This window comes from Fringilla coelebs (genome assembly GCF_963513975.1).
Source record: "Fringilla coelebs genome assembly, chromosome: 6".
Lineage (NCBI taxonomy): Eukaryota > Metazoa > Chordata > Aves > Passeriformes > Fringillidae > Fringilla > Fringilla coelebs.
Genome location: NC_140034.1, coordinates 11,142,035 through 11,160,087, shown reverse-complemented (window position 1 = coordinate 11,160,087; position 18,053 = coordinate 11,142,035). Strand labels below are relative to the sequence as shown.

At 38.2% G+C, this 18,053-nt stretch overlaps 1 protein-coding gene across 7 annotated transcripts in view; it reads left to right on the top strand.

Annotated features, from left to right (window-relative positions):
• The window catches only part of WDR20 (WD repeat domain 20), a 45,905-nt gene that overhangs the window by 18,732 nt on the left and 9,120 nt on the right, over window positions 1-18,053 (top strand). For 3 of the 7 annotated variants that reach the window (XM_084208438.1, XM_084208437.1, XM_084208441.1), the window contains exons 2-3: window positions 8,927-9,109; window positions 13,867-15,144. In XM_084208438.1, the coding sequence (XP_084064564.1) occupies window positions 8,927-9,109; window positions 13,867-15,144 (1,461 nt within the window). Of the gene's footprint in view, window positions 1-8,926; window positions 9,110-13,866; window positions 16,952-18,053 lie in introns of all 7 variants that reach the window. The other 4 variants (XR_014616270.1, XR_014616271.1, XM_084208439.1 and 1 more) reach the window with 4 other exon arrangements.

The following is an 18,053-nucleotide window of genomic DNA, read 5'->3' as shown; positions in this document are numbered from 1 at the left end:
TAATCCCACTAAGTTTAGCATGATAATTTATAGTTATGTGGTATATCTATAACTTCAGGAAAAGAAGTGAAAGGGGAAGAGCAGCAGAAATTGAAGATGGACTGATTTGACTGACTAACTGGCAAGGGGCAGATGTAAGAAACTTGGGAGATGCAGTCGGGATACTTGAGTGAGCAGCAGTATGTGTTCCCACTAATCTCTTGGTGGCACACAGTGGAAGAAAATACTTGAGTCAGTTTGGAGCTACTACACAAGAAGAGTGGATTGATATTGGTGATTGCCCTAACTGATTAGTACTTGAGTTCTAATAAATATTTCTTTCTTTAAGAAATGGAATGGAGAATTATATTAGAAACAAGAATTTAATAAATCATACCGCATTGTATAAATCAGTAGGTCCATCTCTTCTTATAGGTCTATAAAAATGTATTATTACAGAGATATTCAGAGAAGTGGTGAAAATTGTGACATCTGAAAAATTTGTATAAATACTGAGGACAGGACTGCTTACTCTAGTAATCAGTAGAAGTGCTGTGTATATGAGGAATATACACAGTCGTTAATGCAAAAAAAAAATCCTGTAAATGTTATTGAACTTCCATATTTGCATTATAAATGGCTTCATGAAAGAAATTTAGGATGGACAATAATCCATTAATGCAGCTGACTTCATGAGTTAACTTCTGGAACATATATCTGCCCACTGTTGAAGAAATGGTACTGGAGTAAAAGGTCCTGGCAAAAAAGTCCATTTTGGAGTCCATGATTATGAAGTATTTCTGTGCTATGACTTAAATTGGTGTCTTAATTGTTAAGCCAATGAGGGGGAAACCAGTGTAAAAATGTGACCTATCACCCATGGTTTATAAATACTCTGAGAGATCATTATTTTGAACTTAAAACTGCACAGTGAGATCTCTTTCTTACATATGTTCTTATAAAGAGCTGAGTAGGGGGAGAAGAGGAGGAAGGTGTCTGCATCACATGCACAACATACGTGATTCTGAATCAGGGTTCTGCTGGAGAGTTTTTTATCCAGCAGTCTAAGTTACAGCGGAGCCAAAGTTCTGCAGACCAGGCACTGGGAAGAGACAATAATGCTGATATCAGAGCTTCTTCTCTCTTCTTCCTAAAAAAAAAAAGGCAAGTAATTGCTTAAACCAAAATAGAACATCTAATTCAGTTCATGTCTGTTGGGAATGTGCGATACAGTGACTTTATTCCGAGTTGTTTAATTAGCCTGTTTACAGATTTAGTGTGACCAAACTCAGAAGACTGGAGTCAGTCTCAATTTTTATCTGAGTTGATAGTGTCATTAACTGGCACCCACGATGAGGGGAACTTTGCAAAAGGAACTGTGGAATACCTTTTGTTAGCTCTTCTTCAGCATGGGTCTCTGAGGGATTGTTTAGAGGCTCGAGAGAAGTTAAAGCTCGTATATTCTTTGTGTCTCTTAGTAAAGCAGTGTTGTGCCGTGTGTAATTCAAGTGCTTTTAGTGAGCAAAGGGAGCAGGTTTTCTTCCACAAATGTAATAAAAAATGGATTTTGTTAAATATGGAGAAACAAACACCTTTTCAAAAGTTACAGTGTCCTGTAAACTTTGCCTGAAGCTTTAGTGGTTTGATTGTAGTGTAGCTGAAGATGCTGGAGTTGCTTGAAGTGCTTCTGGTCAAGTCTGTGGGCAGGCTGTTGGGTTTCTCTTGGAGATGCTAAGCTCTCAGACCTTGTCAGGACTGACCAGGACGTGCTCTGGAGAGCTGTGTCACGGTCAGTTCATTAGAACAATTTGGGTATGACCTGGCTCTTTGAACAGCACTGTCACAAGTTGTGTGTTTTGGTCTTGCACTCTAAAGAAGCAGTGTCAGCATGGGTGAAAATTGAATCGAGTAAATAACACCTTGAACTGAAGATGCTTTAAGTTTCTAAAGGAATGGTTTCAGGGACTTCAGACTTCTCTTGGGTTATGACAGGTGGAGGCAGCAACAGCATTCTGTGCTCAGAAGACAGAGGTATTTTTGTGTGGAGGGGTTCAAAACCTTGTTCCAACTTCCCTTAGCCTCCCTGGTCTGCAGTAATTCAAATGTGTTAGTACTCTTGTACTGTTTTAGTGCCCTTTGCTCAGTCTTATAAGTGAAGAGTAAGTTGATGCTGTATACACCTGCGAAGTGAATGGGGTCTTGCAAACAATTTTTTTCTTGAGTCTGCTGCTCTGAGGTTTTGAACACTTCTTAGAAATAAAAATACCTGCTTTTTCTAGGGTTATTGGTAGTCTGGTGCTTTCACCTTAGACAACTTTCAAAAGAATGTGCTGATCTATACTGTGACCACAGAAATGTTTTGGTTTATGGCCTTACTAAAATGGAGTTAACATTGTTATGATAAGCTGTAAATCAAACAGTCCTTTATGTGTGTTCTTTATGGTGTTCACATCTACTTTCTTGATCTTGTCAATTATATAACCATCGGTTCAGTTAATATGACACAGATTTATTTCAAACCAGTGCGTGCTCTTTGCTCTGTTTGAGTGCTTAGAGTAATTCTTCTGGAAACAGAATATGATTATTTTCTTGGATCCTTCAGAAAACTGTACTGATCTCTGCCTAAATATGGATTTATGTCCAGTTATCTGGTCTAGAGCTTTTCTCTAAATGTAGGTGGTCACAGTTGTCTGCTGTATGAATAAAAGCTTAAATCTTGTTAAGTAATGTTTTTCTCCTTTCAAAAGTCATGTATGTCTTGTATGGCCCCAAGTGGGAATTAAATCTAGAAGGGAGAAGAATATCAAGCAGCTTCCCAAATTTGCAAGCGGCTTTGTACAAAATTGATCTTTAAGACTTTGTTATGGGTGAATTGTGTGGAACACTTGAAAAAAAATTAGGTTAAATAAAATTACTTGGTGTCCCTGTTTTACTAGAAGAGCTGTTCTTACAGAGTATCCTAGAAACTGTCACATGCCTTAAGTGTTCCTGTTCAGCATTTAATCAAGTGCTTTGTAACTTATAAAAAACCTTCTGCAAAGATACAGGAACCCATTTATGAGGAACAGTATTGTGAGTGGCAAGCTATTGATACTTCAGTTCATGGAGTTGGAAGATCAGCCAAATTTGAAATGGAAAACTAAAAGTAATTATTTTTATTGAAGTTTAGAAATGTGACTTTTATATAAAGCAGGTATGTTGAATGCAATATAGAGACCTAAAATTTCCTTAGCATTAATGGCTTTGCAAGGCTCAGGAGACATTTAAAATTACTGTGTGTACACACACAACACCTATTATGCAATCCTTGAAACTAAGCACATCACTCAGGTATGGAAAAAGCAGCTCTCATTTATTTAAGAAACCTAGTGTGGCTATAAATAGGGCAACTTTACAAGTGGTGATTATCTACTGGCTTTTTTTTGAATCCTAATGAGAATTTTTACCCCTTTTTTTTTCTTTCTTTCTCTTTGGCTTCTAAGCGTAAGCTGAGAAGCTTTTAAACTATTTTAAGTTTTTGGGAGGTCTTCTGAAGTGAACATGTATTGACCTGTACACTGCCTGAAGGGTTTGTGTACCTGAAGGGATGCTGGATCTGAAGGGATGATGTGAGTTCTTGCCAGACTTTAAACTTTCTGCCGAGAGAGCCAAATCAGCAGTCTGTCAGTTTATGTGCAGTTATATTTGTAGCAGCCAGTTTGCTACTGACAGGCTGTGGCACTCTCAGCTGCACTGAAGAGTGTTTTGTTAGGGCTTTGTACTTGCAGGAAGTGTTGCCTGGACTTTCTGTTGTGTATTTTATATAAACTAAGCAGAACTTTTGCCCTACATCAGTGGGCTTTATAGGGAAAGACTACCAACTTGTTCCAGAAGTTTTTTTGCTTCCTGAATTTCCTTTATGATGCAAACCAGACCTGTTAAGTAAGCTGGGAGTGGCCCTGTTGCTGCTGCTTTGGTTGATCCTAAGCTTAGGATTCCAAGGCTATTCAGGTGGGAAGAAACCTCTGAGAGTCTCCAGTCTAACCTACCCCAGGCAGGGTCAGCTGTGAGATCCGATCAGCTTGGAACAACAGTGATGTAACTACAAATTATTCTGTTGCTAATATTAAGTGAATTCTATTTGGGCTATAAAACCAAAAATTGTGGAAGTCCACTCCTGTGTTAATAAAGTGGAGTGTGAAGTATTGACACTGGTATTTCTGTCAGAAACTTGTGTACAGAAACAAGGAATGCAGTTGGCCAGAAAATTCTACGGAAGTGCCTGGGGTAGCTCTGCTTTCTTGTGTTCCCCAGTGGTCCCTGTCCTTTGGCTAGCTCTGCAGGAAGGAGGAGACCAGCACAGACATGGAGGAAGAATAAGCAAGTTTAGTTTTCCCTGTCCTTGCTAATGCAGTGAGGAAGTCATGGAGGGTTCTGTTCTATTCACAGGAGATTGTGTAAAGCAGAGGGCTCCAGCAAGGGTTGCCTTGCCTCTTTTTTCAGCCAAGTTTTAAGGTGCATCTGTGAAGTTCAAAGAAACTCGCTTAGTAATAATTCTAAGACTTGATTTCTTCTGTTACCTGCGCAGCATTATAACACAATAAGCATACTAAGCACAGCTTTCTCAAATCGTACTGTTTCTAGACCAGGGACCATTAAATCCCTGGATAGCAAGGTGTGGCAGAGATAGCAAGTTACTGGTAGTCAGTTACAAATTCCAAGCTCCAGGAATACTGAGGAAATTGTTTTCAAAAGTACATCGTCTTGGTTCTTGTGTGTCTTCTCTTTTATTGTGCACTAGAGCTGTACATACATAGCCAATCTGTAATCTGCTGTTCAAGATCAATTAATTTTCTGGACAAGAGAGATTTTCTTAAGAGGATTTTTTGGCAGTAAAATTTTTATTAAATGCTTCACTATTCTGTCTCAATCTCACTTACAGCTATGACCCATTGAAAGCCAGTCTTCTGGCAAATGTGATATTAAATACTATTAAGTATTTAGTGGAAGCCTTTTCATGAATACAATTGAAATTACCTGGAATAAATTGATAAAATAATTAATTTAATATCTTGGCAATGTTTTCAGCTTGGAAAGAATTGTAACATGTATGACACATTTCATTCAAGTAAAATTTGCAGAAAGCTGCAAATGTAAGTTAAGAAAATAAAAGATACAGGAAGAAATAACATCTGTCAAGGGGTGTGATTAAACAGTGACTTAAAATAATGTGATTCACTGTTTAAGAAATCTTATTATGAAAGCTCTAAGTCTTGGATCAATAAAATAAATCTTGGATAGATATTAATCTTTGGCTTTGACCTTAGAATTACACACAGCTACAGAACCAAGGTTATTGATGTCCGTCCTAATCAGGCATTTCAGCCATCAGAATCTGAATACTTAAAATTTGCTTCAGACCAAGGCAACTGTTTTTTGTTGGGTTTTTTTCTGCCATTTTTTCCTTAATGTTTATGTAGCTAAAGCTGTGATTAATATGTTCCATTTGACTGCCCTTCTACTGGAAGTCATGAGTCCAGGGTGAATGGGCTACTGTTAGACTGTTAGATTTTTTTTTTCTTCCCTCCCTCCCCAGCAGAGTGGGAATAGTTTGGTTAAAACAGTGAGAGTTTAATAAATAAGAATAGGAAGTCCCCCTAACAGTTACATGGTTCATGTTTTATTTCTAGAGTATGAATTCATCATGCAAATCTAAATGTTCAATTTTTCTTCTGTGAGCAGCTGTGAGGTTCTCTTAAGGTAAGAGTTTTAATCTCCTCAGAGGCAGGACTTGGGAGCTGTTGATGCCCAAGGTACAGCAATTTTGTTCAGCTGTGTCACTGGCTTTATACAGGTGTGTGAGGTTCCTTTTGTTGCCCAAAAACTGTTACTCCTTGTCTCTTTGCCCAGGGGGTACAGTACCTCTGTATGTTGGAAGGAACAGACTTCTAGCACAGGTATCAGCTGGCCAAGGTGCCAGTCCCAGAGCCTTGATTAGCTGAGATGTACTGCAAGGCTTGCACAGATAAGGATGGTCTTGATATTCCTTGCCTTGCATCAGCTGCCCCATTCTGCTTTCAGTTGTGATTACTGAAAGTGTTGCTCTCATCATGAATCATCCACAATTGAGGGAGTTTCTCAGAGTGGACAGGCTGGAATAGTGCTGAATGTTTTTCAGAAGAAAATTTTAAAAGCATTGGGACAGGAAGTGTGCAGATAGCTTGGTGCCAGCTGCCATGGGGAGGGTGTCTGCTCCTATGCTTTTAATCTCCATGCCTGGCAACACTTAATCCCAAGTTTTTTCTGGGTTTTTTAGAAGTACATCACTACTTCTAAGTGGGGGGCAGTTCATATCACCTTGATCAGTAAAGAGTGTCACATCCTAGGATTTGACAGCTTTTTATGGACAAGATCTCATGTAAAAGCTCTTCTCTGAGAATCACATCTTTCACAAAATAACAAATGGATTTAGTGGTGAGCTAATGAAAAACTGCCTTCCATGCATGATTGAATTTTATGAGTAAGCACTTTTCTTATTCTTAGCAAAATCCAATAGCAACCTTCATGCAGAAATAAAGAAAATGTCTCCTAGTTGCTGTGCCCATTGATTCTACTCTCTTTCAGTTGAGACAGATGTAGACCAAAGCAGTACTTTAGTGCTTGTAGATTTGACTTATCTCCGTGAGACAACTGTGCTGTAACTGAAAGCAGTAGCTGCATGTAAATAAAAGGCAAGGCATTCCTGTCAGTAGAAGCCTGGTTAATTCTGGGTTGAATTAGTTTATTTATACTTCATTTAAGTTCAGACAGATTCTCACTGCCATCTGGTTCCCAGAGAACAGCTAGAATAAGCACAGTGAAGTCTGTGCTTAGATTTAATTTATCAGAATTTCATGTGCTGCTAGGTCTGTTACCACACAATTTCATGCGATGGGGAACTTGTCACACCAAAGTTGTTGGATAACAAAAACAAAAGCTAGTGATGTAAAACCTCACCCAGACAAAAGAGCAAGGCGTAGCTGGCTCTGAACATAGCCACCTATTTATTGATTCTTTGCTGCTTAAAGGGACAATGAGGATTCAGAAGAAGGTGGTAATGCTTGTATCCTCTACTGGCTGGGACAGTCTGTGGTTCTCTGCTCATTCACTATGATTCAGGCCAAGTAATATTTACTTTAGAATGGATATTTGTTCTTAGCATTGAGTCCTGATGCAACTTCTGTCTAGAAGAGAGAACTTTGAGTCTCATAGGTTTGCTTTAATCCTGCTTTATTTGAGGTATGGCTATGTGTTTGTGTAGCTTGCTCTTTCAGATAGAAATGCTACCCCAATTCTGAGAGTTCTCTCTTGACATCACTTGCTTATAGTGATACAGGACAAGGGAATATTACACAGTCTAAGACATAACTGCAAGGCCTTTAGGATTTGATCTTTCAACTTCAAATCAAAAATTCACATCAGCCTGTGAGCTGGTGAATGCTCTGTGGCAGGCATGCCCATTATCCTGCCATGTCCCAGTAGAACTAGTATTCTATTTAATTTCTCCTTGAAGAGGTATTGGTAATATTCTCTTTTAGCTTAAAATGGATCTCTGTACTCTGGGGAATAACCTTTTAGTCTGCTGACTTTAAAAATTGTAATACATAATCTCATTTTGGAGTTTTTAACTAGGGGACCGTACGCTTGATTAAACTGGTTCATAATATATGCTGCAAAACATAAGTGCAGGTTTAATATTGTTGTGTGTAAGTGCTTGTCATGCATATCCTGTAGTTAAATTTGCCTTGGAAATGGCTCACCTGTGTAGCTGGTTAGGATTTTTCCCTACTGACAGGTCTAGTTTCTGTCTGTGTAGCTCTATGAATACTAAAGACGTGCTGCTCTTCAGTCCTTGTCCTCCAAGGTTCAATGCTCTGGAGCAATTCTATTTTATGTGAAGCTTCTTTAGTTTCTCTTTTATTGCTGGCCTGATTTCTTCTGACGAAATAACTGAAAAAGTTTATATCAAAATTAGAATCTGAGCCCTAAATCACAGCTACGTCTGAGGCCTGTAATATTGAGTATCTGCAGCTTCCTAATTACAGACTCTGAACCTAGTAAATAGGGAGGTTAAAAAACAAGGTTGAACCTGGTGTATGATCTTGCATATTAAATGTGTGGGGTTTAATCTCTGGATGATGAAAGATTTAGTTGTCTGTTCAGAAGTGATATGAGGATAAACACGGGTGACACAAGTGAGGGAGCATTTTAAATTGCTTTTCTGTTCCTTTTGATTCTTCTGACACTTAGTGCTAGATCTTAATTTGTTTATATTGAAATTCCTCAGTTTTGTTAGCACTTATTTTGTCTGAGCTATATTTGAGTGTTGTTTTCGAAAGCAAATTACTTTGTAGCTCAGTGGTGTAAAACGTATTTTATAATCACAGGATCAGTATCCTGAATCACTGTTCTTAGAAATGCTCTCTTTGGAGCTGGTTGAGCATTTTTTGTTATTGTGTTGGACAATATCATTTGTTTGCCTGTTGTTAAAGGATAGACTTACAGTTCAAGAGTTGTGTGTTTGAGAATATTGTTTTTTTAATGCAAAATTGGTTGTACTCAATACTGGGAAAGTGCTACTAGAAAAGTAGTAAATACCTTGTCTCTGATGGATCTTGTGGCAGGAGAAGCCTTCTGGTATCTTAAGGACTCACAGGAGCCTTCGTGCTACCGTGTGGTTGTCATTGGTTTGTCATGTGCTGTAGGTGCAAAGGCAAGGGCAGGAGTAGTTTGTACACTTGCTTAATATATATAAAGAGAGAAACATTTTGATAAGATCTTGGATGTCTCATAAATGCAGAGCTGCTTTTTAAAGTAGGGTTTTGTGACTGCATAAATTGTAGTATGGTATGAACATTGTTTTCAAACAGATGTGGTTATGTGCACATACTGTGATAAACTGTCTGAATTCTGTTTGCTCTCTTTGCAGGCTGCGGACTTGAGTAAACCAATAGACAAAAGGATATACAAAGGAACACAGCCTACATGCCACGACTTCAATCATTTAACAGCCACAGCAGAAAGTGTGTCTCTTCTAGTGGGCTTCTCTGCAGGCCAGGTCCAACTTATAGACCCTATTAAAAAAGAAACTAGCAAATTATTTAATGAGGAAGTAAGTAGAAATCTTAATATTGTTGCATGCCATGTATCTGTGATATTGAAGTTCCTAGATTTTCAAAGTTCATTAGATGTGGCTCCATTTGCCTGTGTAGCTTATTGTTCAGTCACTGCCTTTGTTTTTCAGCTGTTCCATTGGCTTGGAGTACTTACATAAAAATGTTATTCATTGTGAAAGGATAAAGGCATCTTGTGGGGTTTAAGATTAAAAATTAGCATTTTCTAGTTTGGGTAATACTGTAACTAGAGTTGAGGACAGTTTACAGATGGAAATGAGGTCTACAAATCGAAATGTTGTTTCATGTGCTCTGAATTCAGTTGTTTCTGAGGCTGCTGATTGCCAGTGAAGAAGAAAATTTTAAGCCACTATTTAACTCATATTTTATAGTCAAAATATTAAATAAGTTAAAAATACACATTTTTATGGTTGGGGCATTACAGCAAAAACTGCCTATATTCCTAAAGGCTTGCTTGGATAAGAGTAGGCTATAAAGCTGATGCACAGAAATGCTGAGGGTTTATGATGTCTTGGCCGTGTGATGTTCAGAAGGAAACTCTCCATCTGCTTTTTCTGTTGCAGCAGTAAGGAAAGATAGAAGGAATACTATGGGGAGCACTAATGCCAAGTTACAGAATCACTGCCTCTGAGTATCTGGTAGCATTGGCATTCTTAGAGGAGGAAGTGTCCAGATGCTAATAAGGAAAGAAATCTGGTAACTGGGTTGACTTGTGACAGCATTTTCTGCAGAGGATAAGCTCTGGGAATTTGGGTGGTTTGGGGTGACTTTCTTTTGGGGATTGTTCTTCTGCTCCTTTTTTTTTAAATTCAGTTCTGTAGAGAGGTTTGCAGGTCTCTTGGTTGGTTTTGTTTCTTTGTTCTTCTTTTCTTTTTTGAAATTTCACATCTGGATTTAAACTTTACAGATGAAGTTCAGCCTTGCTCAGCTTTCAAAGTATACCTTTCCCGCCTCAGAGAGATGTGTTGCCTTCCTCCTTCCTTGTGCAAAGAAGATTGAAGTATTGTTCTCACTGGGGATGTTTTATAATTAGATCTAATTCCTCCTCAGCTTTCTAAAAGTAGCAACATGTAGATCAGAAGAGGGGCGTTTTTCTTCCTACCTGGCCTTGTCCCAACTGCTCTGCCTCTGCTTGTGTTGAGTGGGAAATAGTGCTGGAGAATCTTTTAATGAATCTTTTGTCTGTTGGTAAAAACCTCTGTATAAGTAGTTGAATTGTTAATTTTAGCATTGTCCTACCACCCCCACCCACCCCTCCAAAAGTGTCTTATTTATTCTTGTACAATAATATTGTAAGTATTGAGAAGGGTAGCAGACATACTCTAAGCAGCTGGTTTCATATCACAGAGTAGTTCCTACTCCTGTAGCTGAGCTATAGTTCCTTTGAGAAAACCTTCTGGTGGAATAGTTATATCAAGGCCCAGTACATGTTTCCAGGCCTTGATGATGTTTACTGTCTGGTGACTACAGTGCAGAGCTGTGTTGCAGGCTGAATAGCTCCTGTGGTATTCCCCAAATGCTGGAAGCACTGAAGTCACTTCCATCAGCCAATATTGCTTTTTGTCTGTGCTATGGTCAGATTACTTCAGGGTGATGGAAATGTGGCCTTTGACAGTTGGGTGGAAATCTAAATGAGGTGATCTCTCTTCTACCAAGCTAATTTAAGGATTTGCTCAGTGCTACCAAAACTGCATACAGTAGGCTACAGTTAAATGACAAATTCTTGTTTCCCACACTGACCTTATCTGCAGTTACAACCAGCTCTGAAACTGAAATATATTTTTATTCTGTCAATTACAGTATTGAAGTTTGCCCAAGATGTGTTTGTAAGTTCTGGCTTGTATTTAAAGCTCCTTTCAGAGAAAAATTAGTGAGCACTGATGTTTGAACCCGTTCATTTGCTTCAAGATGAAGGTGCCTATTGGATTTTGAATATATTTTGAGTTTAGATAGTCTTTAGGAATAACTGTAGGCATAAGGTGGTCTCAATGAGTGTGAACGTTGTTCTACAGATCCAGCACTCATGCTGGAGGTAACAGAATTCACCACCTGTCCTGTGAGAAATTTGGTGCTTCAGGTAGCCCAAAGCTCTGCTTTGCCTATTGGCTGTGGTAGAGCAATCAGAATGTATATGATACATGAAATAAATCAACCAGTTATGATAGGATATGTTGAACATAAAATGCAATAGTCATAGCATTGTCTTTAACTTGTTACTAATTTTTTTAAAATGTTATTGATGTAGAGGATGGATGATAGGGACTTGAAAGGCTGAGGTGAGTGATAGATACTGTGCAGCTTGTGGCTGCCTACATAAATCCATCTGTAGCCACAGTGGCATTCCTTCCAGCTGTGTCAAAATTAAACCAGTGATATTTTCTTACTGTCCAAACCTGTCAAATATACTTCACAGATTCAGTTGTTTCCAGGCAGTAATTGGTTGTTATCAAATTAGCCAGTGCTTTCTCATCTTACTTTTTAATCCTTTTTTAATTTAAACTGAAGCCTTGAGCTGCATTTTTTTTCGTAATAAACTTGTCCTGTATCTATGTTGCCAAAGCTGTGTAAGACCTTAATGCATATTCTTTGACTGCCTCAGATTTTTCAGTCATTACTGGCCTGTGTCTGTAATTTTGTCCCTTCAAGTTCTTCAGAACACGACCAAGATAATCTTGGCAAGTGTTTCTGCCTGGTGAGTGAAGCTTCTTCACTTCCTATTCTTCCATCAAACTGAACATAAGCTCTTTATCTCACATCTCTCACTAATGTGCTGATAGTGCATTCAGACCATTCTTGTAATGTATCTGCTGCTCCTACTGACTGCAGGTCTGGCTTTCTTGTGCTGCAGAACTTTGTGAACACAGCTGAAAGCTTTTAAAACTCCTGAAAGTCATAGATTCAGAGTTTGTATCTTAAGAGAAGGGGATGCATTGTGGTCACTTGTACATGTCAGATTAAAGTCTCTCTGTATCTTGTCTTCCTGAGCTGATCTGTTCTCATTGCAAATTGTAATGTGTTTTTCACAACCTCCTTGAAGTAAAGATCAGGTTTGCAGAGTTTCTCTGCAGTATTTAGGATCATGTAGGCCACCGTGGTTATAGACATAAAGTGCCATTTCTGGTATAAAAGTTGAGCAGGTGCTCTTACAAGTAAAGGTTGTATGTCAGATTGAGTGGCTTTAGTAGAAAACAAGAAATTTTGCTTTTGTTGCCATACTGGCAATGATTAGATTGGTGCCTACAGGAAACCAGCTGGGCTGTTGTTCCCTGCCCATGTTCTCCTAGTGTGTCCCAGGTAACTTACTCCCTAATGTTTCTGATGCCACATTGTTGATATATGCATGATATATAGCACTGAATATATGACAAACTAGTTAAAATATCACAACAGAATCATAGACTCTATTATTTTAAAGCTACTCCATTTGAAGGAGCTCTGTTATATTTAGTTACATCTCTCAGCTCTCAAATATGCCATGGCTGTTTTAACCAATGAGAATTTCCAGGGGAGAGACTTTCTGGTTCTATACTGAGGTTGACAGCAGCAGCAGTGTAATCTAAAATGGCCAGGTGCTGCTTTCCAGTGACAGTTCCACAACAGATAACAGTTGATGTATTATCCATTAGTTTGATGTTTTTGTGATTTTGTGTTTTTGATGTTTGTGTGATAAACAGCATAGCAAGGTTTGGGGGAGATTCTTCTTTCTTCTTTGTTTTTAGGGCTTTTGCAACTTGTTCTGGTATTCCTTGGGCTCTTTATATTTGCACTCTTGCCTTTTGTGTAGCTCAGCTCTTCTTTCTGCTTTCAATCAATATGCCAAATACAAATCTTGAATGTGCTTGTAGAGAATTACTTGTCTGCAAGTTACAGCTGTGTGGTGCCATGGACAACATGGTAAGTTGTGGAAGTCCACCAGAAAGAACTACAGTAGTCAAAGGAGTCAGACTTCACCTCTCAGTTCTTAAAGCACTGAAGACATTATGACCAGGAATGTTTGTTTAGTGTGTGTGCATTCTTTTGCAATGATGAACTCTATTAAAACATTTTGTTTTAAAGGAAAGTGTTTAATCAAATGGTAACAGGATATTAACAGGTCCTTGGCTATTGAAAGAAAAATAATTGGAAGTTGGGGATTCCAAGGTGAAAAGTTGGTGGTGCCTTGTGAATTCGCCCAGCCCGGGCATTTACCTACTGACTTTGCAGCCACATGATAACAGGGTCACTGTGTATGCAGCCTTTGCTCCCTGAATCAGTAAAAGCTGGTAGGTTTTTTTTTCAGAAGTTGGGTTTTGTTATAAAATCAGAGCCTAAATTTACTGTTGTTGATTTGAAACCCGTTTGCTGTATAATTCAGATGAGTAACTGCTTTTTTTCCCCTTTAGTTTATTCAATGTTTTCTTGTTTCCTTCTCATGCTCTTCAACCTACAGGGAAAAGTAAACCAAAGAGCACTGCCTTTAGATTCATAACAGATTGGCTCGACTGAAGTATGGTCTTTGTGGAATGTGACTGGACCATAATAATAACCTTTGAAAGTACTTTGTCTGAAAATAATTTGCTCTTTACTGCCTGATAAGTTTTAGCAAATACAGTAATTAACATAGTTCCTGTCTAGAAAGTTAAATTCACTCTATTTAAGTATTGCTCCTCATCCCCCAGAAAGCTCAGATATACAGTTAATCATGGAAAATTTAATTTGCAGAGTTTCTGATGTGTATCTTCTTTGTTTTTCACAGAGACTAATAGACAAGTCCCGAGTAACCTGTGTAAAATGGGTGCCAGGTTCGGAAAGCCTTTTCCTAGTAGCTCATTCCAGTGGCAATATGTACTTGTATAACGTGGAGCACACTTGTGGTACCACAGCCCCGCACTACCAGCTACTTAAACAAGGAGAGAGTTTTGCAGTGCACACTTGCAAGAGTAAATCCACAAGAAACCCTCTGCTTAAATGGACAGTAGGTGAGGGTGCCCTGAATGAATTTGCCTTTTCCCCTGATGGGAAGTTCTTGGCGTGTGTGAGCCAGGATGGTTTTCTTCGCGTGTTTAACTTTGATTCGGTGGAATTGCATGGTACAATGAAAAGCTACTTTGGAGGACTGCTGTGTGTGTGTTGGAGCCCCGATGGGAAATACATAGTGACAGGTGGAGAGGATGACTTGGTGACAGTTTGGTCTTTCGTGGACTGTCGAGTCATAGCGCGAGGCCACGGACACAAATCGTGGGTCAGTGTCGTTGCGTTTGATCCATATACCACTAGTGTAGAAGAGAGTGACCCGATGGAATTTAGCGGAAGTGATGAGGATTTCCAAGACCTTCATTTTGGCAGAGATCGAGCAAATAGCACGCAATCTAGACTATCCAAAAGGAACTCTACAGACAGTCGTCCAGTAAGCGTTACGTATAGATTTGGTTCAGTAGGCCAGGACACACAGCTCTGTTTGTGGGATCTTACAGAAGATATCCTCTTCCCCCACCAACCTCTCTCAAGAGCAAGGACACATACAAATGTCATGAATGCCACAAGTCCACCTGCAGGAAGTGGTGGAACTAACCCAGGAAGTAATGGAAACAGTATCACAACACCTGGAAACTCTGTACCCCCTCCTCTTCCACGGTCAAACAGCCTTCCACATTCTGCAGTCTCAAACGCTGGCAGTAAAAGCAGTGTCATGGATGGTGCCATTGCTTCTGGCGTTAGTAAATTTGCAACCTTATCGCTACACGATCGGAAGGAAAGACACCATGAAAAAGATCACAAGAGAAACCATAGCATGGGACATATATCTAGCAAGAGCAGTGACAAACTGAACCTAGTTACTAAAACCAAAACGGACCCAGCTAAAACTTTGGGAACACCTCTCTGTCCCCGAATGGAAGATGTTCCCTTGTTAGAGCCTCTTATCTGTAAAAAGATAGCACATGAAAGACTGACTGTGTTAATTTTTCTTGAAGACTGTATAGTCACTGCTTGTCAGGAGGGATTTATTTGCACATGGGCAAGGCCTGGTAAAGTGGTAAGTTTTAATCCTTAATGCTGCATCAAAGAGCTAGAACTCTGAATAGATAGTTTTCTTGAAATATAATGAATGTTGAATATAAAATTTCTTTATGCTTAATGTAAAAAAAAATATCCTCAGAGCCATACTTTTGGATACTGCATGCCATATTTCTGAATGATTTGAAGTGTCTTGGATACAATTATTAAATATAGTTGCCTTCCAGCAGAAGAAATAAATACTGTGCATCTAAACTATTGATCAGTGTTCTTATACTTAAGCATAACCACAATATGGTGAAAGCTATTTATGTAAAAATTGAAGTAAAACCTGTCAAACACTAAAATAATCATAATCCTTCTAATGTTTTCTAAAAAATAAGCACTCCCAATGAGAGTAGCTTATGAAAAGCTGCTGCTTCTAAGTCTAATGAGAAACGTGAGCCTCTGAAAAAGTGAAAACCAAAGTGTTTTATTCCTCCATTCTTTTCTGTGGTGGCCTGCCATTAATGTGAAACCACTTCTTATTAAAACATCAGCCATTTTATGCAGATTTGTGAGCCCTGTACTGACTGTAGTTTATGCTCTTAAATTGTGAATCAGTATTAACAAGGAACTCTAGTTATAGCCAGGTTTTGATTTATGTATTTAAGTTAGGGAACATCCTGCAAGCTTTCTCTCAGTAGTTTCAGTGTTCTGTTCCTGTCTGGTTTGTTAAGGCAGTTCAACCACTACAAGCTCGTGTTTTTGATGGCACCTGTTCCATCAGCTGAACCTACATTAGTCTATTACTAGTTTTCACTCTTGTTGTTGATGCTCTTGAACACCTATAATATTTTATTTTTCTTCTGTCCAATGTATAGATAGCTAAATTTTGACTGAAGCTAAATGTGGTGATTCTTACATTAAAAAGTACTTTGTGCTACAATAGCTCTGCTTGCCAGCAACTGTTTAAAGGAATACAGCTGTGATAACATTTCCAGAGTTGATCTGAGAAAAAGGACCATTATTTTTGTGAAAATTTCTGAAAAGGGATGTAGACTATCACCTGAAGTAAGAGAAATGTTCTGGTAATACCTGAATAATGCCATGTTGAGCAACTTAAATGAAAATCTGTTGTTTGTTAGATTTTAACCATTTGGTTCACAAATCTGACTTTTAAAGTAGAGGTACTGTATATATTTAGATACCACATCTTCATTACTATAAACTTGCAAGTAAAACTCAATTATTTTTCTTAAAATTGTTTGTATAATGTAGGCTTTTTTGAGATCTTATCAAATTTGTCACAACTTAGGTATGCGTAAAAATTTGTATCTGTTCTGCATCTTAATGCATATTTAAAGATTAAATCTAAAACTTAAAATTGAAAACCCCTTTATGGGAGAAGAGAGGAGAGTGTTACCTAAAAGTATTTTTTTGCCTAAGAACTACAAATCCAGCATTAATTTAAAAAAGAAAAAAACAACACTCCCTTAAAACACTAAGCTATTTAAAATGTTTGCTCAAAATGAAAGTATTAAAGCAATTATACTTTTGTGACTCAGTGCACTTCACATCTTATTAATTACAGCAGTGCCTCAGATTGCTATTGTGAGCTACATTTTCTTTTTGTTCTAAAACTGCTTTGAATACTATTAAACACTACACTGTCACATTTATTTTTCAGTGGCTGAGGTGGGTTTTGTTAGACTGAGTATAACTTAAATATTTTTGTGTATTGACTTTGATTTGGAATATGACATTTCAAATATTTCAGAGATAAAGTATGCAGTACCAAAAATCAGGATTTATGTATTGGCCAATATGGGAAACTTTAACTACAGGTAAGTAATTTTCATGCTGAAGTTATCACTTTCAAAATTAATATATTGCACACTGATGTAAATGCCATATTCTTTAGGATGTATTTACTTAGAAATTTATGAATTAATTTGTTTTTCTGATTTCACTTGCATTTCTAGTGAGCTCACTCTGCTGGTAAAAACTAAATTTTGGTGGCATGTTTACAGGGCTTTGTTAGGAAAATACTTGTGCCAGAAGGACGTTATGAGCATCCTTTTTGTTTATAGGAAAGCACTTAATTTTATTTAATGAGAATTGTCAAAGCATAAAACACTCATGGTGATGTCTTTCTTACTGGGTTATATACCATCATTTCTGTTTCACCAGCTGTTTTATCCTAGGATGTCCCATTAAATTGGGGTTTAAAGTTGCTATTTCTAGTCTTCCTTTGACATATGGCTCCCCAAGTGATCTTAAAGCTCTGTCACTTTTTTGTCTGCCAACTCTATAGAGTAAAAGTCTCTGAATCTTGCTGCTGCTTCCATCATGGCCTCAGAAGGCCTTCATTAAATTGATGCCACTGCCAGCCTGAAGAAAGAATTGGATGGAAAAGCAAAGGAGGCTTGCAGTGTCTAATGTAATTTCCATTGAGCCAGTGCTACCTCTCCCTCTCATTTCCAACAGCCATCAAAACATGTGCTGGATAATTTGACAGTGTATGACAAATTCTGTTTATTTTTCTGGTTGGGCTTGTGCTGCCCTGAGTGGAAAATAAATCCAGAAGTGTCTGTTCAGCCATGATCCCTGTGATAGTTGATAGTCTGTACAGTGCTGACATTGTCCTGACAGTTTGTTTATAAACTTTCCAAATATGTGTGTCGGTGTGTACAAAATCATACCTTGAGCTTCCTCACAGGATGTACTGTTCTTGCATTGACTTCCAGAACTGCTCTGCCAACTCCCAGTCAGTGAAGTGGCAAAACTCAATTAGAAACAAGTTGCATGAGGCTCAGGGTTCATTAGTTTCAATATTTTTTTTTTTTTTTTTTTTTTTTTTTTTTTTTTTTTTTTTTTTTTTTTTTTTTTTTTTTGTGAGCTGGTTTCTGTGAAAGAAGGTTCAGGGCAGTCACAAAAATAGGTTGC